At 43.1% G+C, this 22,972-nt stretch overlaps 1 protein-coding gene across 3 annotated transcripts in view; it reads right to left on the reverse strand.

The window, feature by feature from the left end:
* The window catches only part of LOC146858231 (aldehyde oxidase-like), a 623,555-nt gene that overhangs the window by 268,044 nt on the left and 332,539 nt on the right, over nucleotides 1-22,972 (reverse strand). For all 3 annotated transcript variants that reach the window (XM_085649038.1, XM_085649037.1, XM_085649036.1), the window contains exon 14: nucleotides 17,788-17,972. In XM_085649038.1, coding sequence (XP_085505164.1) covers nucleotides 17,788-17,972 — 185 coding nt within the window. The remainder of the gene's footprint in view (nucleotides 1-17,787; nucleotides 17,973-22,972) is intronic.

Genomic DNA, 22,972 nt, shown 5'->3' on the forward strand with positions numbered 1-22,972 from the left:
GGATCCTGCCGATTAAAAAAGAAAAAACGAAGCGCTGGCTCCAGCGTTTCGTTGGTAATTAGCCCCCGGGGGGCCAAGTCCGGGGGCAATATTATTATGTGAATGGGGCCCAGATGGGCCCCCCCAGCCCCGTGGATCGCCACCCCCCGGGGCTTTATAAAATCATGTACGAGGGGCTCACAGCCCCCACAGCCCCAGGTACCCCCACCCCCCGGGGCTTCAATATTCATGAGTGGGGGGGCTCAAAGGCCCCCCCAAGCCCTGGGGACCGCCACACCCCGGGGCTTTTCACGCGCAAGTACGCGAGCGTGGCGTAAAGTAATACGTATGTGTCACGTATGCGCCTGGAGTCGCGTACCGGTCGCAGAGCGATCGCGCACGAAAATATGCACCCATCGCACATACTACGCGGATCCTACACAAGAATCCTAAAATGGCGGCTAGGTTCCACGCAGTGAATCAAGAAAGGTACCCTTTAGGTGCGTGACTACCCAAAAAAATTTGAAAAAAAAAAACAATAAAGAAAATAATATATATTAAAAAAATATATAAAACAAAAAATAAACAGTTTCAATATTACAAAAAAACACATTTATATTCAAAATATATAATGTAATTTAAAAAATAAAATATGTAAAAAGAAATAGTTAAAAGAAATTAGAAATCAGTATCAAAAAAATAAATATAACTATTACTACATTTAAAAATTGTCATTTAAGAAATCTTTGAAATTCATTGAAAAAAAAACATAGGTTTCAGACATGTTATAGTTAGCAATTAGCATTTAAAAAACCTTAGAAATTCACTGAAAAAAACATAGGTTCAGGGGTTTTATAGTTAGCTGAACATTTCACTCGTACAAAACCGTTGAAATTCCTTCGTTATAGTTAGTTCTAACTATAACTTGCGCGCCTGCAATCCACTGCTGATGATGTCACATATTACATCATTCATGACATGGTCAGTGACATCACTGATGACGTCATCCACGTGACAATCTGATACACCTCATCATACACTAGTATAACCTTTCATCACTCATTATAAAATATGGAGTACCATATTTGAAACCATTGACACACCAATATAAGTTTCTAAAAACCCACTCAGTGATTCCTAGATCTACACACACATCTAAACACTTACCTATACATTCACTCATACATGCTGACAAAGATCAATAGAACACTATCAAACATAGTTATACACCTACATCAACATTACACACCAGCATACATCCTATTCACGTATGCAGTCGTCCTACTCACTTATTCAAACAATTGATCATACTTACATTTACTCAGCTACACACTTATACAAACACCACTTCATTTATTCATATAGATAGTAACTCATACTTAGTGTGTTATAAAATCACTATTACAAGTATACAGTTATTTCTACTTTGTTGGACATGTATAATTGAGAAAAATATTTACTCATCACTTCACCCATAAAGACATTCACTTACCCAAACAACTGTTTCCACATGCAGTCTTAACCTCATATACCTACTAAATCAACTATTTACACATCTTTGGACAGTCACACACCTCCCACCCAACCACACACACATTCACTCTCCCATAAAAATACTCACTTAACTAATCAATAACTAATATAGACTTTCAAATAGCTAGTAAACCAACTTATGCAGTAGTTTACACAACAAGAAACAGAGTGATACAGATATTCACACAGTTTAATCACTATCCCATATATTTAGTGAGACACTTTAAATTAGTCGCTTAAACAGTCAATCACACTGCTAGTAAATCCTCCATCCAGACACTTATACTTCCACTCATTCTTCAATGCAGATTGCTATATATATAATACATATTTAAATATTGAACCAAACCACATTCACTCGATGATGTCATCAGTGATGTCATCAATGATGTCACTGACCATGTCATGAATGATGTAATATGTGACATCAGCAGCAGTGGATTGCGGGTAGAACTAACTATAACAATGGAATTTTAATGGTTTTGTACGAGTGAAATGTCCAGCTAACTATAACACCCCTGAAACCTATGTTTTTTACAGTGAATATATATATATATACACACACACACACACACACATATATATATTCACTGAAAAAACCATAGGTTTCACACATGTTATAGTTAGCGGAAATTTTACTGATAAAAAACCAATGAAATTGCCCCATTATAGTTAGTGCTGGCAACTATAACTCACGCGACCGCAATCCTCTGCTGATGCTAATACTGTATTTAGACACTTATTTGCCCATGTCTTCTTCCATACATTTTTAGCTATACATATATTACAAATATTTTTTTTTATAAAGACACATATGTCATCAGCAGAAGATTGCGGTCGCGTGAGTTATAGTTGCCAGCACTAACTATAACGGGGCAATTTCATTGGTTTTTTATCAGTAAAATTTCCGCTAACTATAACATGTGTGAAACCTATGGTTTTTTCAGTGAATTTGCAAGGTTTTTTAAATGCTAATTCCTAACTATAACGTGTGTGAAACCTATGGTTTTTTCAGTGAATTTGTACGGTTTTTTAAATGCTAAGTTACTTTACGCCATTCGAGGCGTGCGCGCCCACTTAACGCAGTGCGTTCCGTGCACGGTTTTTATCAACTTTAATAAGCCCTGTACATTTGGTGGCCTTCGGCCACCAAAAGCACAGGGGGTGGGGTCAATGTGGATAGTGTTTTTTTTATTTCGATTTTATAATTTCATGTTGCCAAAATATAGTTTTTTTACTGATGTAATAAGCCCTGTACATTTGGGGGCCTACGGCCACCAAAAGCACAGGGGGTGGGGTAAGTGTGGATAGTGTTTTTTTTATTTCTATTTTTTACCGTACGCTTACGGTAAGCGTACGGTAAGCGTACTCGGCGAAATTGCCGAAAAAAAAATAAAACCGTTTTTGCTCTTGGGGGATGTTTGGGGACTCCCTCAACATGACTATGTGGGAGGGAGTTGTCAAAACAGCCCCGTAACATGTTTTTGGGCATCATGTTTGATAAATAACACTCAGTGCGAGAGACAAAATGGCGGACGCCGCTTCCTGGTTTCGGCCGATTCGAATGTTTACTAAGATCTAAGAGCCAATCAGAATCGCGCTCGCGCACGCCACCGTACGCGTACGGTAAGCGTACGGTAAGCGTACCGTAAGCGGGCTCAGATATATATATTGATTTAAAGGCTATTTTCTCAGAATCTACTGAACAGATTTACACCAAACCTACAAAAGGCACTTCCTTGACATAGGGACTACCTCTCTGCCAAATTTCTAGTAATTCTGTTCAGCCGTTCGGGCTGTAGCTCTGTCTAAAGGTCCTATGGAAAAATGCATGGGAAAAACGCGTTTTGGGACCCCCCTTTTATCTCAGCCCCCGCTTGACGAATCCCCCCGAGACTTTCAGGGTAGGAGCGGAGCGTAGCGCCCCACCTATTTTGAGAAATTCGCGAGGATTCATCGACCGGCGCCAAAGTTATTCAAAATAGAATGTTGCGGATTTCCTATGGAAAAGGGGTCCTAACTATAACTACCTACTGGCGACCGCCAGTAGGTAATATATATATATATATATATATATAAATCTATATCTACAGACTACTGCATCAGACTACTATGATATACCAACATAAAGAGCCACAAATTACAAGAAACATGACATTTTTATATTTTAAACCAGAATAGGCAGTTCGGAAAAGACCGATTTCTTTTGGAGCATTTACATTTCTTTTACATTTTTCATTTTTTGGGGAGGTTGAACTTAGAAACAAAAATAGGGCTTCCGAACTCAGAGGGAAACAAAAAAAAATATTACTTATTTTTGGAACACTGATGTTCCGATAGCAATTTGTACCTGATAGACTGGCTCTCTCCAGCATAAACTACCTTTATGCACCACCTGCAGTAAAGAATCATATTGTGATAAGCAGGATTCTGGTCCCCTGCCACTGGAGAAATTCAATGGGCATTACAGCATCCGGGCTTATGGAAGGCCCAGATGTTGAACTGGACATCTCCTGGGAATCTCTCTGGCACTCAGCTCAAGCCAGCCAATTGGGATGTGCGGAACGCATGTGCTTCCTCATGCTCGAAGTTCACTATTTATACAACTTTGCAGTCCCACAGGAGAACTGCTTGTTGCAGATTTTACATGTGACATGTTTTGAGGAGACTTTCTTCTCCTCTGATAGAATCCTAGAACATTTCCACACTTGAGACTCCGTGCTGCCACCTCTGCAACTTCCTCCTCTGTGTCTCAACCTGATGCCATTGTCCAGTTTTCCCCAAAAATTGAAAAGCAAGACAAGCTCAAGGGCCAAGCACTATATGTGATGACAGCAAAGTACTAATCCTAAATCAAGTTGAAAGAGTGGGCACCTCCTATAAATGGAGCAAGACATTAATTTCAAACAATCAGACGACTTTCATGTGAGTTACTCAAGTCTCGTGGGAGTCCTTCTATACCCCTGCAGTACTCTCATGGGACTGTAACACTTAAAACCAAGGCACTTTTTACAAAAATGACTCAAGGGATACTCATTAATGAACTGAATTAGAAAAGCTTTAGTCTCAAACTTAAATAAGTATCAATATTTCATACTACGGCTGAAGAAGAAGAGTCTTTTAAATGGCTTTGTTTGGAGTCAGGAAAAAAATACCTTTCAAGAATCAAAACAAGCCTTTATCCAAGCCCCAATGCTTTGACACCCAGATCCTACAAGAAAGCTCATAATAGAGACTGACTCTTCGGAAAGTGAAATGGGAGCTATCATATTGCAGACTCGGGCAGATGACAATGTGGAACGTTTAATATTCTATTTGTCTCATGGCCTAAATCCCTGTGACCAAAGCTATTCAGTCCTATAAAAGGAGCGTTTAGCTACGTAGAAAGCTTGTGAGGAATTGAGACATCTTTTGATAGGAACCAGTAAACCTTCTGAAACAAGATCTCACTACCAGAATCTCCAATTCCTCCAAAATATGCAATGCAAGAATAGCCGGCAGGTCTGTTGGGCTTATTTTTTTCTTCACAACCTAACTTCTACGCAGTGGCGGCTCCTCCGATAAGGCGGAGGAGCGTCGCCCCATTGCTAGTGAAGCAGTGTAAAATAAAAAATAAAATGATAATAACACAAGTTATCATTTTATTTTTAGTATCTGCCGGATTTGGGTGGAGGAGAGCTGGAAACCTGTGACACGGGGGAGGAGTGGTTGCTGAACCCTAAAGTGCACATGATGGTTTGGCTGGCCGTCTTAGCCTGGCCAAACCGCCATGTTCTCTTTGCATGTGCTCCACTCAGGCGGCATTACAGCTTGGGTGGAGAACATGCCCAGGCTCCCATTCCCTGTCTGAGCAACGAACCGCTCTGCTAAGACCAATCACAATGCTGCATTGCAGCATTGTGATTGGCTCAGAGGTGCCTGGGTACTTCCTTCTTCCAGCTGGAGCAGAGGGATGACATGGGAGAGATGAAGGAGAGACACAGCAATCAAGTAAGTGAATAAAAAAAAAATGCAAACCTACCACCCCTTACCCTCCTGCCCACCACCACCATACTGTACCGGCTGCCACTGCTTCTACGTGACCTATATTCTGGGATCTCAGAACAGGTACCATGTATAAAAAAAGTTAACAGAATCAATCCATAAATACTCTTTGTTACCTCTGCTCAATCCTGTCCTTTGTTCTGCAATTTCTTCTCAAGACCAGTGAAACTCAGACAAATTTGGATCAACAAACCTTGCAGGAACTACAATTTAAGACACTTCTTTATTTTTGCCAACAAGCCTTGTTTGTACCGTCTAACAAATTTCAGGGAGAAGTCACGGCTGTCATTTAGGGGTTGCCAGGGGTCGCAATTGCAACTCCTGGCATTCTCCTTGCGACCCCTAGCAATGCTTCAGCGACCCCTGGTTTTAGAGGTTGTTAAAGAAGTGCTGGGATGACAAGATAAGAGGCCTCCCATGAGATTTTTAAACTCACCTTAGCCTGCATAGAACTGGGCATTAGGCTGCCGTAAACAACACTGCAATGAAACAATGTTGCTTTCACTCATATGCTGGTATCTCTGGCCTGAGCTGTTTTTGCAGTTTTGTGATGGCAGCACCGTGTGATCAAACAGAAAATGAAATAAACTTGCAACATAATTATTTACTATTCCTGCTTGAGAGGGCCACTCAAAAAGACATCTCAAAAGTTTGGCTGTCGGTGGACATTTTCAGTGAGGAGGTAAATAAGGCAGAGGCGAAAGATAACCAGGGAAAGTAGAGAGATCAGAAGAAGGCAAGTGGATGCATCAGAGACAAGTGAGGCACAGAGAGGCAAAGATTTGTGCGTGGGTGTGAGAGTGAAAGGGCGAGAATGAGAGAGTGAAACGGAGAAATAAGCAGCTGAGACAGATGAAGAGACAGATGCTGGAAGACAGGTGGGAGAGACATGACAAGTGTTTAGGACGGAGACAGGCTCATAAAAGACTGCAGAAAGCCAGAGAGAGACGTGACAGGCATTCAGATGCGAAAGACACATTAAAGTGATACAGAAAGAGGGGGATACAGGTGTGAGACAGAATTGATAAAGAGACTGCCTCGAAAGAGACACTAGAGAGAAAGGTGAAGAAGAGATATCTAAGAGAAGGAGAGATTGATAAGAGGCAGGTGAAAATGAGATAGAGAGGGATAGTTGGAGACAGGTGATAAAGAGAGACTGGTGTAAGAGAGCTCAGAAGGAGTGAGACAAAGAGAGAGAGGAGGATACAGTAAAAGAGACATGTAATAAAGAGACAAAGCGGATAGAAAAAAGAGCAGAGAGGAGGAGGAATGCACACCTGGATGACAGTTAGGGGTCACCAGGGGTCTCAGCTGCGACCCCTTGGGGCCACTAGCACTGCTTTTGCAACCCCTGGCCTCTTTGTTTTCTGCCACCTATAGTGTAATTTAAATAGACCACAAGGAAATGAAACAGACATTCGCTGGCAGCTGAGGTAAGTAAAATAAAATGCTTTTAAATTTGTTTTGTCCTTACATGCAGGTGACAGTGTGTTTGTGCAAGAGTCTGTGTGAGCATGTGTCTGTATGTGAAAGCGTGTGTGTGAGAGAGTGAGTGAGAATGAGTGGGACTGTATCAGTAATTGAATGTGATTGAATCAGAGTGAACGAGAATGAACGAGTGATTACTGGAAGTAAATGAGTACGTGAGAATAAATAAGAATGATTGTGAGGAATATTAGAGAGTGTGAGGGGATGAGAATGAGTTACTTGGGTAACAATGAGTAACTGAGTGAAAATATGAAGGGCTGAGAATCAGTGAGTGACGATAAGCACGAGCGAGTGAGAAAGTATCAGTAAGCCAACTAAGTGTGTTAGTGACAGTACAAGTGAGTGTGAGCAACTGAGAAAGAATGTGAGCGAATCTGAGTGTGATTGAGAATGTGTTTTTATGCTTGCGAGTCTTCAGCCCTGGCGAACTGAATGTAATTGTTTTGCTTTTGAAGACCCCAATGGCAAAAATGGTGGCACTAGCACACTGGAGACAATTCTTATCATGATAGGCACCTGTGAATAGGTATTGGCACTGACATACTTGAGGTAATACTTGGGTAAGGCAACACCCATGACAAAATCCTACTGCTGGCATACTGATGGTAGAGGCTTAGAGGCATGTGTTAAAAAAATCTGGTGATGATAAACTGGAGTAAATTCTTGGTATGGGGCATCCATGGCAAAATACTGGTGCTGGCTTATTGGAGGAATTGTGCTATAAAGGAAGGTGGGCTAAATGACAACAAAGGCACAGACATACTGGAGATAACTTTTGACACATGGGGCTTCTATGCTATATGACAGGACTAATGACAAAATTGTGGTAAGGCATATCTTGTAATATTTGGCCTTAGAGGGCACCGATGGTTTATGGGGACACCTTGACAAACTACCATCCCTGAAGATAATTTTGACATATCTGGGTACATCCAGCACATTTTGAAAAATGTATAGCCTAAGCATGAAGAGCATCCGGTTTCATTGGCCTTTTTCACCATGAAAGATGTGAATATTTAATGAGTGCACATTCAGTGCCTATTTTATTTGTAAAAGTAAGTGAAAATTGTGCTTTACGGTGCGCTATTTGGCTCAATGTATTTAACATATTCTTGGGAGAGGAAAAGCGCCTCCCATCAAACCCTTCCTAAAAGAAGTTGGGCTCCCTACCACTCAGATCAAGTGTCATCACGGTTAATGTCATGAGACATCACTTCGCAGGTCAAAGGTCACATGATTCAGTGTCATAGGTAATATATTAACACTTCCTGTGGTATAGGTAAGGGCAAAGGGTGTGTGATGTCCCTTCCACTACCCCTGGCATTCTGGTGAATGGATGTCAATGAGAAAAGTACTTAAGACGTGCTAATAATCTGCCATCTCTGGACACAGTGGGATAAACTCTATGGCAGATTTGGTGCTTCATCCTTTTTGTTGGCCAAACATTCTTGAATGTGAAGGAATATGTTCACTCTTGTCCTGTTTGCACTCAGGGTAAGGGTGTTCACCCCCTTCCAGTTCCTCCTCCACATGGCACACTATTTCAACTGATTTTATTGTGGACCTTCCCCTTTCTCACAGATTTTGAGTTATAATGGCCACAGTCTTTTCCCAAAATGGTAAATATTTCCACCTTCCAGTCAAATCCATCTGCTCCTCTATTGGCTAGGAGATCTATTTCTAACATATTTTGACTGCATGGGTTGCCAAGTGTGCTAATATTAGATACATGGTCCCAGTAAGTCTCTCATTTTCAGAATGCCCTTTGTCCATCATTAAACATTAATCAAAATATGTCTCATGGGTTCCATCCCCAGACTAACGGACAAACTGAAAGGAATAATCAGAATCTAGAGCAGTACTTACAATGTTTCTGCAATGCCACCAAAATAATTTGTTACAATTCTTGCCTCAGGCCGAATTTCCTTATAACTACACTCACTCTGCAACAAAAGTATCTCTGCATTATTGCTCAAGGGTTCCATCCCCAAATGTTTCCTGAAAAACATAATTTTTCACCAAAGCTTCCAGGAGCTTCAAGCTTTATCAAACAAACAATGAAAGCTAGTAAGAATTTTTTTTTAGTCTTCAGTATGAAGAGGAGAGGAGATTTACACCGAAAACCAACACCTTTCTTCCAAGAAGGAAATAAAGTATGGTTGTCTTCTAAGTTTCTGACTACTAGAAATCAACCCACTCTTTTGAGACTACAATTCTTTTATCTATTTTCTATCATTAAACAGATCAACCCAGTTGCTTTTCATTTACAGTTACCTCCCTTATGGAAAGTATATCCAACCTTCCATGTATCCAACTGAAACACATTATTCTTGATCCATTAAATTAGTCTAGTACTCCTCCAGTTGAAGCAGATGGACAACCTGATTATGAAGTCCGTGAGATTTGTGATTCATGTTATATACGAAAACTATTACAATACCTTGTTCATTGGAAGGGGTACCTTCCCGGTGAAAGATCCAGGGCTCCAGCATTTTCCTTGCATGCCCCTCTTCTATTTTGTAAATTTTACAACAGTTTTCCGGGCAAACATGTGCTCTAAGAAGGGGGTATTCTGCTGTCCCACAGTGAGCAGTTAGACTACCACGCTGGCTTGCAATTCTTTGCCACCTAATAAGAAAGAGAGGCTGTGCTCTCTGCAGGTAGCAACAGGTAGCAGCTGCTGTTTGTTGACAGTGCGCATTACTCACCTGTAGATAGATGGCCTCATATCCTCAGTGTCTGGCCAAGCACTTCTGGTGCAGGAACCTTCTGGTAAAAGGGAGCAATACGTTTCTGGAATCCTTTTATAGGAATCACTTCCTGAGATCAGACGAGGTCAACTCCTGCCCCAATCCAAGATAATCCCAAGGTTTTCTATAGATTCCAACCTGGTGAAACGTCCTGTTCCTGCCTGAATCAAATACAAGGGCCATTTCATGACACGCACAGCATCACAACTCAGTCAGAGTACTTCGCCAGTTTCACACTATTATAAACTGTTCTAGCTTTCTCCCTGTTGTTCTTACTGCTCTTCGCTATCTAAATGCTCTCTCCTCATTCGTTGTACCCCTCTTCCGTTGGAGATTCTACTTTCTGCTTCTATGAGGTTTTTTTATGCCATTAGGCGTTTTCCTCCAAGAAATGTTTTTTTTTCTAGCAGCCACTAAATCTTCCCATGTCATTCGATTGAGGGACAGTACTTTAGCTATTGGAAAGAGCCGCCCATACCTCAGGCAAGCCAGGGACATTTATAGTATGTTCAATGGCATCATTGATGACATCACCAATGGTATCTCAAACGGCATTGTTGATGAGATCTCTGGCGACATCATCCACCCTACTGCTGTTCAATTTACTGTAAAAACTAATACTGTCTTTTACACATGTAAATAAGCACTAAATGGAACATAATCACTTAAACCATAAATTACATCAACATATGTACTTACATAAAATAATTGGACTGTAGCCAATACCCTCTACAAACACTCTATACTATACCGAGTGTATTCTACACACAGAATAGTTTATGGAGAGGCCAGTAGCCCAACACACACAAGTCCCATTAGGTGGCCAAGTAGGTACTACGTATAACCTTCTCCCTGTACTCCACTCTTCACAGACAGGCGACTCCTTCCAGACACTCAAACCCTATTAGGTGGCCAAGCTGCTTTTGGACACATCCTTCCACTTGTGCACATAACTTTAGGGAGAGGCCAGTTCCTTCGTAAGCCCCTACTTCACACAGCCTTTGCCCTTTGCACAGCTCTTCACAAAGAGGCCATTCTCTCTAGACACCTAAGATCCATTAAATGGACATGCCCCAACCTACACAAAGCCTTACCCTGTGCATGAGGCTTCACACATAGCGCACTCCTTACACACAATCAAGCCCAATTAGGTGGACAAGCCACTACTATGTACAGCCTTTGCCCTGTGTTCAGCTCTTCATAGAGTCCATTCCCTGCACACACTAGTCGCTTTAGATGGCCGAGCCACTACTACACTTATTTGGCCCTGTGCATAGCTCTTCAAGAAGAGCCAGCTACCTCCATACATGCAAGCTTTAATAACAGGCCAAACATTTTAGAAAAGCTTACACTCCTTGCCAGTCCAAAAGGTATATAAAATGTGCTCTAGATGTAGTATTCTAAATACCTTTTAAATTGAAAAGTGTATAGAAAACTCTCACACTAATTGGATGATGTCATCAATTATGTAATTTGAGATGTCAACAGTGATGCCATCAATTAAGTCATTGAACATGTCATGGGTGATGTAATATGTGAGGTCATAAGCAGTGCATGGCGGGGGGAGTTATAATTAGCTGGCTGAACTATAACAGGCAAATTTCAGTGCTTTTTATTTTAAACGGCATACTATGAATGTCATGGTTACTAAAGTATAACGTTTCTTTAACTTTTGCTTATTTCAGTAAACATCTTTTTTACATACAACACTTTGGGCCATATGCATGAACACATTTTCCCATAAACACAGAATGGGCAAAACCCTTTGATGCATCTGGCCCGTAGTCACTGAAACTTTTTTTAAATACCCAAACCTCCCTTTGCCTCTACCCACCCCTTCCCTAAAACCTCTCTTACCTTTTATTCTACCCACCTCTAAACCATGAAATGACCCTTAACTTCCCCTACCCACCTCTTAGCACTAAAATCACTCATCTGTCTTTACCTGTACCCACCCCTAAACCCTCAAATCACTCTTACCTCCCTTTACCTCTACCCAAAATCACCCATGCCCTATTTACCTAAACCACTTTTTTAAACCACATAAAAATTATGTTAGTTACAAAAATATATACTTACCTGCGACCACGGCATAAACCCTATTAGGTAAACTTTAAAAAATGGTAAACTTTACAAACCTATTAAATAGGGGATAAAGTACCCCCTGCCTTACATTATAAGGATATTGGATTAAACATGGTTGCACTCACTTTTGCCACAACCCACTTAAATCCTTGGTGCGTAGCTCTTTCATATGTTTCCATGCATGAACAATAAAAATTGAATATATACTGCAAAATTAAACACATTAAAAAGCTCTTATATATTTGTTGCAAACAAATATCAGAATCGTTATTACAAGTCCGTTTTTTTCTTTTTTTTTAAAAAAGCAGAGTAGCTGGGATTGTGTATAAAAATACAGAGAGATTCTAGCTTTTCTAGGATTACCTAGGGAGTGCAAAAATGAGCATTTGCAATAACTATTTCCTTCTGCTTGTTCCTCTACAGCTACAAAAACAGAGCAGAAGAAACAAAAGCAACAATTTGTTGTCTTTCTCTTCAAATAGCTGCTTTGATTATGCTCCATAACCTGCCCTGCCTTTTTCCATCCACTTCTGGCTCTGGCAGAAGGCACTGTGACTTCAGAACACAACTCTAATACCTTATTACAGTTGAGTTCTGATGTCATTTCTTTATAATATGAGGCTAGGTGCGTCACAAGTTGCCTATTATGAAGAAATTAGAGACAGGTTTTATACAGGGATTGCAGAATCCTATGTATTATATATATTTACCTGTGGAGTCAAGCCTCTGGGGTTAAGACAATGCAGGATAAAGACTGTAGGATAAAAGTGACATACTGTCTGGTGAGATGCAAAAAGAGGCCGATAAATTATTATAAGGAAAAATATTTGTAGGAGTCCAGGCCATCGAATCATTGTTTATTTAAAGAGTACAGTTTAAAGGAAGTGAATATTTCAATAACTCATGGTTGGAAGAGGTTGAGTGTGATGTATTTGACCATAGCGAAACATCTTGACAGCAGGAAATTTATTGGATTCGCAGTGTGGTGTATTGCTGTTACACTGCCCATCCAAGGTGGTAAGATTTGGGACAGTTCATTTGTCCTACGACCCGAATGTTGGGGATTTTTTTTTTATTGCAGTGCTGAGCAGTGTTTAGAACACATAGTTCCCTTATTGGAGACCTAGATATGGATGTGTCTAAGGGAGGGAGGGCAGTGGCCGTTGCAGTTGGGGTTGCACTACTATTATGACTGAACTGATAAATATTATCCCATGGAATGTCCGGGCTGCTCCAAAAGCTACAGAGGCCACTCCTTCCTCAGGCGACAGAAAGTTCAGATAGTCTGTCTCCAGGAGACACATTTCATGACTGGGCAGCCACAGAAATTGGAGAAGAAATGGAGAGGGAAGCTGCTTTCTTCTTTGTTCTCCTTGTACGCTAGAGGGGTGGCCATTTGGGTGGCTCCTGGGGTCCCCTTTAGGCACACGTATAGTGAAGCGGATGTGGAGGGGCACTATCTTCAGTTGCAGGGCATTCTGGATGGCAGAGACATCACTAACTATTCTCAACACCTATACCCCCAATGTGGACAATCGGTACTTCTCGGAACCTCCACAACCTGCTGGAGGGCTGCATGGGCTCTCCTATTCTATGGGTGGGGACTTCAATTGCCTCCTGGATGGGGACAGGGACTGGTATCCGCCCAGGGGAGGCACTAAATCTCTTGTGGTGGGTTCCCTAGTAGCGGTCACGAACAACCTGGGATTGCTGGACAGTTGGCGTACACTGCACTCAGAGGATACACTATATCTTGGTGGGGGGGATCAATCAAACATGGTTGGCTACGGTAACACAATTGGGGTAGTTCCTTATGGATCATGCCCCTGTATTGATGGCTCTCAATTGGGGGATACGCCTTGCAGGTCCAGATGTTGGGGAATGCTCTCGGACCTCCTGACAGACTCAGCCTGCTGGGCTACATTAGCAGCCTCCTTGGAGGACTACCTAGAGGTGAATTGGGGGACCATGAATACGGGGTCTATTGAGTGGGAGGCGCTGAAGGCGGTTGTGAGAGGGGAGTGCATAGGAACTGTATGTGGGGTGCGTAGGCAAATGGAGGCGGACCTTAAAGCGCAGGATGTGCGCATCGCTGACCTTCCGGAAAAAAAAACCGCATGTTCAGCGGATGCACAGGATACAATGCTGGGGATTCACAGAGAGATACATCAGCTCTGGGACACACAGAATCAGATCACCTTTAAAACATATTGTCAACTCTTACACAGGGAGGGCAACAAATCCAGCAGGCTTTTGGCCTGAATTCTCTGGCGCGACACAGAGGTTCCTTCTATTTTGCGCGTCCGGAACACTACTAGGGTGTTGGTAACCAGGCAGCAGGACATATTGTCAGGTGGTATTAGGCGGATCCGTCTGGCCCGAAGGGAGTGATTGAAATTTCTTGGCACAGGCTGGCTTACTTTGGGTACAGCAGGGCAACATACAGGATTTGGGGGAAGAAATCACTTTAGAAAAAAGCTCTTGTCACTAGAAAAAAGCTCTTGTTTCCAGTAGAGTTTTACCAAAACATATTCTATTGTACTCAAGAAGAAATTATTGGAGGTCTTGCTTGAGGCGAGAGATGGGGATGCCTCCTGGCGACCATGTGTGAGGGGATTATGGATTATATGTCCTATGCTTAAACCTGGGGGTGACGCAGTAGACCCTTCTTCGTATAGGCCCGTTACCATGCTCAACTCAGACCTCAATATATTATTTAAACTTCAAGTGTCTCGGCTGCAGGGGGTGATTCAGGAGTTGGTTCACAAGGTCCAATGTATCTTTATACCAGCACGCAGTACGACCTATAACCTGCGTAGACTGACCCATGTATTGCATGACACCTTAAGCTATGAAGGGGAGTTGGCTCTGGTCTCCCTCGATCTCAAAAAAGCATTCAATACTGTTGAGTGGGGGCATCTAATGGCTGTATTGCGGGGCATGGGGTTCGGACCTAAATTCTGCGCCTGGGTGCAGCTCTTGAATACCAAGGTCTCTCTACGTGTCAGGGTGGGCGGTGAGCTCTCTGAACCATGTACAGTCGGGAGGGAGACCAGACTGGGGTGCCCTCTTTCACCCCTTCTTTTTGGCTTGCAATTGAGCCCACCGCCCTGCTGTTGAGTAGGTAGATGGGACCTTGGTGGGCTGCTCACTATACGCAGATGATGCGTTAGTCTACATGCGATCCCCAGATGAGTTGGTCCGACTCTTGCTGCACCTGCTAAGGGGAGGTTTTGGTGAGATGTCCAGCCTTAGATTTAATGTTCGCATATCGCTTCTGTTCCCCCTGGGAGGGCTAATTCGGAGACAGCTATAACAATTGCTGATTGTGGGGCTCCGTTGGGAAACAAAGGGGTTCTGATACCTAGGGGTCTGGGCTACACACACTGAGGGAGAGCACAGGTTCAGGAACAAAGACAGGGTTGTCAGTGGACTTGAGAATTTGATCGCGTTCTGGAACAGACTACCCCTTTCTGTGATGGGTAGGGTGGCCATTGCGAAAATTGTCTTTCTTCCACGCTGGCTCTACCTCGTCCAGAATTTACTTTTTCTGCTTGAGCCTAGGATTTTTTCATAGCATGGATAGCCTGTGGATCTCCTTGATATGGGCAGTTGCAGCAGTGTAGCGTTGGTGGTGCTTAAAAGGGTTATGGAAAATGCAGGGTTAGCTGTGCCGGATATACAATTTTACTATTATGTAGTGCACGGATAACTGGGAGAAGAGGCTGCTCGGGAACATGATTGGGGAGGACACCGTAACACAATAACTGATGCGTGGGATAGATCAGAACACCTAGGTCCGTACTTAGTCAATACCACAGTGACGATTTGGGAGAAGGTGGTTCACAAGGTGCTCTGCAGAGTCCCATTCGATAGTGAACTATGGCTGTGGGATCTCGCACCCTTCCGGGCCATAGATACTGACATGTCAATGGAACAGTGGAGGGTGGGGGATGTCAGGTGGTGGGTGATCGCTATGCCCAGCGCAGTTTTATCATAGTTCAAGACACCCATGACACCTTCGGAGTCGGTCCGGTCATTTATAACTTTAGCCAAACTGGAAAGTGTTGCGAGACAGGTGTGGTGTGATTTCCGGGAAGTGCAATGGTTTTCGGAGGTACTTGGTGGTTTACTTGGGTAGAGTTCTTAGGGGGGGACATATTGAAACAACCTAAGGCTGTGCGTAGTGCCTGGGAGAATGAGCTAGCAGAACCAATAACAGACTCTGATTGGGCTCGTGCATTGGCTCTAGTGCACACGGTGTCTTGCAATAATAGGTTAAAGCGGATCCATTTCCATTTTCTTCACCGCACCTACGCAACTCCTTACAAATTATATAGAATGGATCCCTGAGATCCAGGCCTTTTGAAGGTTGGTGGCACCTAAGATTGAGTATGCCACTGTACTGGAATTCCCCTGACACCTATAGTATGTTTGTTAGGTCTTGTGGGCAGACCTAGGTGACGTTATGTCCCCTACAAACTCGCTCAGTGGCTTTACTCCTTTCCAAAGGTCATGGAGCCATTGGGTGGCTGCGCACCAGGGTGACACTGATGGCCCAGTGGCTAAAAGACCTCATAGAGTGGGGGGCGGCGGAGGAGCACCACATGCGCTTGTCACTCACTGATGAGGGGGCAGTGGAGGAAATAATGCTTTGGGCCCAATGAGGAGGGGGACTCCAGTACCGATTACTCCAGGGAGGAGGAGTATATTCCCTGAATGGAATCTACACTGTTATATATAAAGCGACCAAGTGAGTGTGTGTTCTGGTCCTTCATTGATGTTTAGCTTGTAATCTTGGTTCTTACAATAAGATGTAACCCCAGTGTACGAACCTTTTTGTTTTTCAATACCGGGCATCTGGGTTGTGACCCATCTCTGAAAAACGCCTGTACCTCATAATACTTGGGATAATTTATGTGAAACTGAGTCACTCACACTCTATGTTTAGTCTTTGTCGTTTTTATGAAACCAGATAAAACACAGTTTTAAAAAAAAACATGATATGAGAAAATTAGGGTTGACTCTTGCTGGAGTGAAAGGTAAGCCAAGTACTTTTGCATTTATTCTAAATTAGAAATTGAAAAAAGCTTGTGAATGTAATGAAAGAAATGTGGATAGAAGTGCAAAAGAATGAGTCACATTTCACACACGAATTACTGGTTGATGAGGACAGCAAACGAGCAGCAGGGGAAAGGCAAGTAAAAGGAGAAGAAAAACGAAAAAAATAATTTCAATTTGGGATGAGTTAAGATGGGTAGAGCCGTTACACACTCGTCCGTCCTCGTCCCAGTCCTTATGTTGTGAGGGCCTAACACACATGTGCATAGAATTCACTTATCTCACATATATAATGTAATTCATTTTCTAAATAGAAAACCCTCCTAAATATACAGGCGAAGGCCCCAAATGGCTCCTCCCTATCCTGTTAACGTAAAGGAAAGATGCAGTTATCCCTCTTCCTCATTTTTAGGTCTCGCCTGACCCAGCGCATGCGCTGGTCTGGCGAGACTTATTGAGAGGGCTCCAAAAAGTGCTACCAGGCCAGCCTGTAGCTACAGTGCATGTGCGCGGGCGCGCACGACGCGCTTTACCGAATACTTTCACTTTCACGGCCGCTTTGATGTTTGATTGTGATCGCGACCGCGATCACTTTCACTTTCGCGGCCGCACGGCCGCTTGGCATAGCCAATAGGTCTTGCTTTTGGGACCTTATAAGTATTTAGTTATGCAACTGTTGCATGGCTAAACACTTATAAGGTCCCAAAGGCGAGACCTATTGGCTATGCCAATGCTTGTTCACTTTGGATTTCCACCAAAGATAACATCAAAATAAAACATGCTTTTTCAGATGTTTAAAAGCAAAACACAGTGTGTTAGGATATGAACTCTCATTGGCCCATTCTACCTTCCAATGAGCTTCTGGGAGGTGTTTCTGGCGCCCACTGTGGTAACTCCAACCCCGCCATAGAAAATGCATAAGTCTTCAATGACGTCAGTGTTCGCCTGGAAGCGGACTCTCATGCCAGCGTTCACAATGGGCAGAGCATTCTCCTTCCGCTGGGCCTGTCTCAGGGCCGACACAAACTCCCACTGCAAGCCAAAAAAGACACTTAACTAAGATTTTTAAATGAACCCTGTGCTGCATAATATACAAACATTCATTTACCTCCCACAACAAGGGTCCACAAATTCAGGACGCGAATATCGCACATTTGGTAAATATAGACATTAGTACATACACTGACCAGATCCCATCACATTGCACAGAAGCCATGCAGTTTTGCAACAGCATTTGCAACAGCATTTCTGCTGACTGACCAATACAAAGATACATCTGCAGTGTAAATAAAACCACAAAAAAAAGTATTTTTCTGTGACTAGAGTCTGTACTTCTCTATGTATTTTTTTTTTAATTCAAGACCTTAAAATAAATTGATATTAAAGAATGGATTACGGACACAATATCCGGCAAAATATATGCAATAGAGCATATACATGTAAATAATTTTTTAAAAAAACGGTTTTAGGAACAAGTGAGTAACATAATAAAAAGAGCACAAATGAGATAAACAGAACACAATATCTGGCTATTTAAATATGCCAACATGATCAGTCCGGGATATGATGACTGAGATATGGGTGCATAAAAATAGTTGAGATTAACAACTGAACAAAGTCAAAATAAAAAAAACTAAAACAGCAAAATGCTGTGCCAAGTCTTTTGTGTTTTCAACAATTGTTTTGAAGGCACACTATTAACGTGATGTAAAACGGAATTTCTTAAGCTGTGAGGGAGATCACCTCTAGTGGAAAATATTTACCTAGTAGTACTAAAGTTGAAGAGCCCGATTCGTAAAAAACAGTAATAAATCTGTACCCGTAGTAGTACTACCACGAACAGGTAATATTTGCTACTTTACTGCGACTGTTGCAGTGTATACTGGTAATGTCATATGACATTTTTACACATTGCCATCTCCAATATGTAATCGTGCTTACAGTACAGTTCATTATTGGGGAAAGGCGGCCCTGATGTATAATTGCATTTTTTCGTTTCGTTTTTTTTCCACAGGAAACACATTTCTCCGAACGAAGAGACCCTTTCCTATAGAAGGTGATTTACTCCATCTTTGGAGCAAATCTCAAACCATTGTAAGGGTCAGAAAGGAGTCTATGAACACCCACATGCTCTCAAGTCAGTGTCCATTCACAAACTCTCAAGTCAGAGTCCATTCACAAACTCTCAAGTCAGTGTTCATTCACAAACTCTCAAGTCAGAGTCCATTCACAAACTCTCAAGTCAGTGTTCATTCACAAACTCTCAAGTCAGTGTCCATTCACAAGCTCTCAAGTCAGTGTTCATTCACAAACTCTCAAGTCAGTGATTCACCCATTTCCCAGCACTTGTGGAAGGTTTACTACTGTGTAATTATTTTATTTTTTATTTCAAGACACGTGCAATGCTACACAAATTTCTAGTTTTTCTAACACAATGATGAGCAGTTGGGTGACAATATATAACAAGCATTTGCAATGCAATAGGTCTCACATTCACGCGAGTTTGAGCTTTTGCCATTTTAAATGACAATGACTATTATTTAAGTTTTGGGTTTTAAAACATAAATAAAAGGCATTTTCATTTACAATACTAATAGCTTAAACTCTCGCAAATGCGAGACCTATTTCATTGCAATAAAGGCCTTCTCGACCGGTTGTTAGATTGTAAATATCAGAGGAAGAGACCGGCCTGCGACGTCTTCAAAGTAGTGATAAATAGTGCAGTGAAGAAGATGTGTAAGTGTTGTAAATTACACAGACACAAAGTGTGAAGTGAGTTACATATGATCCGAGCTATAAACACTAACAAAGCGCTCCCACACCTGTCGCACTGTGTTTACACTGTACCGGCTCAGGAGGAAGAGCGGTGGGAGGCTATTTCCTGCCCTCTTCGTGATTTAAGTGTGCAGTGTGGCATTGCGTAATGTCATTGCTATCTTTGGCCCAGTGCTTAATTTGTAAAATAATAAGTGCTGGGTCTCTCGTCAGGAGGCCACTGCAGCTTGCAACACATGTAGCCCCTTCAATGCTGCCAACGATAGAAACAACACAAGTACTAGCCAGCAAACTCCCACAAGTGTGACTATTCGGACTATTTCAGGCCCCCAAAGCTATAAGAATGGCTTGGGAGGCAGATAATAGTCATTTAAATGTTTATTGAATTAATTGTTACCTGTTGTCGTGGTCATCATAAATTAGCCAGACAGCGCCACCTTGTGGCAGCTGTCACAAGTGCTGGTTTTGAGAATGAAGTACCGCTTCGAGCACCGGAAACCAGAGCTCAAATTAAGGCACTGGTTGCAAATCACACTTCCCGCTGATGAGGGAGGGATAGCTTGCAGCTTATTTCACCAATTGAAGTTATGTGACCTCAACCGAATCAGACTATATCAGGAGTTTTCTGTACAGGTAATTCACTGCCTCAAGCAAAGAAAGAAACTCCACCATTAAAAAGTCAGTACCTGCAACACTCCTCTGGAGCATACCCATGGCTCTCAATTCTATAGACACGACCCTGTGAAATAAGTGCCGGTGCTTAGCACCGGAAAGCATCAGCACAAATTAAGCACTGCTTTGGCCTAAGAAGAAACACTCCAGCTATAGTAGGGCCCTGGCTTTACCTCTGGGTGCAGGACGGGCTGTGCTTTATGGCACACATGGAGGGATGGTTCCGGCTGCAGCTCCAGCCTCGTACAGTGTCCCTGCTATTCCTACTGAGTGAGAGGCGCGGAGGTGGTTGTGGTGGTATTAGTGGTGATGGTGGTGTTGGTGGTATTAGTGGTATCGGTGGTGGTATTGGTGGTGGTGGTATTGGTGGTGGCGGTACTGGTGGTGGTGGTACTGGTAGTGGTAGTGGTATGGGTAGTGATGGTGGTGGTAGTGGTACAAGTGGTACTGGTATTGGTATTGGTGGTGGTGGTATTGGTAATGGTATCGGTGATGGTACTGGTGGTATTGGTGGTGGTACTGGAACTGGTGGTATTAGTGGTGATACTGGTACTGCTGGTATTGGTGGTGGTACTGGTGCTACTGGTGGTGGCACTGGTGGAATTGGTAGTGGTACTGGAACTGGTGGTATTGGTGGTACTGGTGGTGGTGGTACTGGTGGTGGTAGTGGTGGTACTGGTGGTGGTACTGATGGTGGTGGTAGTACTGGTGATGGTACTGGTGGTGGTGGTACTGGTTGTGGTGGTGGTACTGATTGTACTGGTGGTGGTGGTACTGGTGGCGGTGTTGGTGCGGGTGGTGATGGTACTGGTGGTGGTGGTACTGGTGTGGTGGTGGTACTGGTAGTGGTACTGGTGGTACTGGTGGTGGTATTGTTGGTGGTGGTGGTACGGGTGGTGGTAGTACTGGTGGTGGTACTGGTACTGGTGGTGGTACGGGTGGTGGTAGTGGTGGCACGGGTGGTGGTGGTACTGGTGGTACTAGTGGTGGTGGTCCTGGTGCTGGGACTGGTGGTTGTACTGGTGGTGGTGGTACAGGTGGTACTGGTGGTGGTACTGTGGTGGTACTGGTGGTGGTGGTACTGGTGGTGATGGGTCTGGTGGTGGTGAGACTAGTGGTGGTAGTGGTACTGGTGGTAGTACTGGTGGTGGTGGTACTGGCACTGGTACTGGTGGTGGTGGTACTGGTGGTGGTACTGGTAGTGGTGTTGGTGGTGGAGGTACTGGTAGAGGTGGTGCTGGTAGTGGTGGTGCTATACAATCTTACGTACATTTGTTTATGTGGTCTTCCCTATTTTGTGTTATATTGTAAGTCATGCCTAAAAAAATTGCTGGAGTTCAACAAAACAAGATTAACAACTATCTAGTTCAGACCGTACAGAAGATCAATATGCAAAGGAGGGAGTCATTGGGGCTAGGCAAATCTCCTGATTTGCTCTGCCTGTCCCCACCTACACTTGTTACTACTTTGACTGATGAAATTTTTACGCAAGACATTTTCACTGCAGCCACGATCGATGACATTGCTTCCCAAGTTACACCAGACACCCCGGATAATGTAATCCCGGCTTCTGATGGCTTGCCCGTTGAGGGCAATGCAGATAACTACAATAATATAGATTCAGATCAAGATACACAGTCTCAGGTGTCTGTTCTCGATCAATCCACTATAGGTCATGTAGCCAGACCCAAGCGACAATGCACTAAGATTCCTCTAAAGCGGGGTGGGCTACGCTCAGGGACTAAATGGAAGAGGGCTAACATTCCAAAATGTACACAAATGACTCACGTCGAGGGCTATTCTACCTGTCCTACTGAAGAAGCCCTTCTCGATAAAATCGTAGACCTTATTGAGATTAAAATTAACTCCATTGTTAAACCTCTCATATCCAAGATTGATAAATTGCAAGCAGAGGTTAAGAAGCTGGGCGGTTGTCAAAATATAGTTGCAAGTGGCATTGAAAATATAACTACGTTAGTGACTATTTTAGGCAATAATCCCAGGGGAGTTAACACCGGAAACGACGATTTGGGGGCTGGTGAAGGAACTGAACTGCTTGGAGTGAACCCTTCGCCATTATCTTTGACCGCTCCCATTGAGGGTCCCGTGCTACCACGTCCTCCAATAAATCCAACTTCTCCGGCCAACATTCCCCCAGTACAAACACAAGTACAAGCCGAAATTTTCACAACGGATCCACTGCAATTCATTGTTGAAGCCACACCTGTGGTCTTAGTCCTCGCAAATGTTCCTCCGCTGGAAAGAGGTACGGTGGAAAGTTCTAATTCACTACGTAGCAAAGCCCTGCATTGGCTAACCGTAAACGTGCGGCTAGCTCCAGGGGGACAGCATCACCTAGCAAGCGTAATTAAATCAGTAACTAGGGTTCCTTGGCTGGGAAACCGCCCAAAAAGATTTAAAGGTGACTGTGTGGCTGTGAGCTTTTCAAATCAACATGTTCTTCCTAACATTCTTGCAAATATCTTTCCTCCCCAACGAAGACAAGGCACCGTGGTTCCCCTCACTCTGAAATTTTTTTATGGGGAACAGCGGAACGTATCTTTTCCAAGGACTCCTGCTTCAGA

This window comes from Triturus cristatus, chromosome 3_2, assembly GCF_964204655.1.
Source record: "Triturus cristatus chromosome 3_2, aTriCri1.1, whole genome shotgun sequence".
Taxonomy (NCBI): Eukaryota; Metazoa; Chordata; class Amphibia; order Caudata; family Salamandridae; genus Triturus; species Triturus cristatus.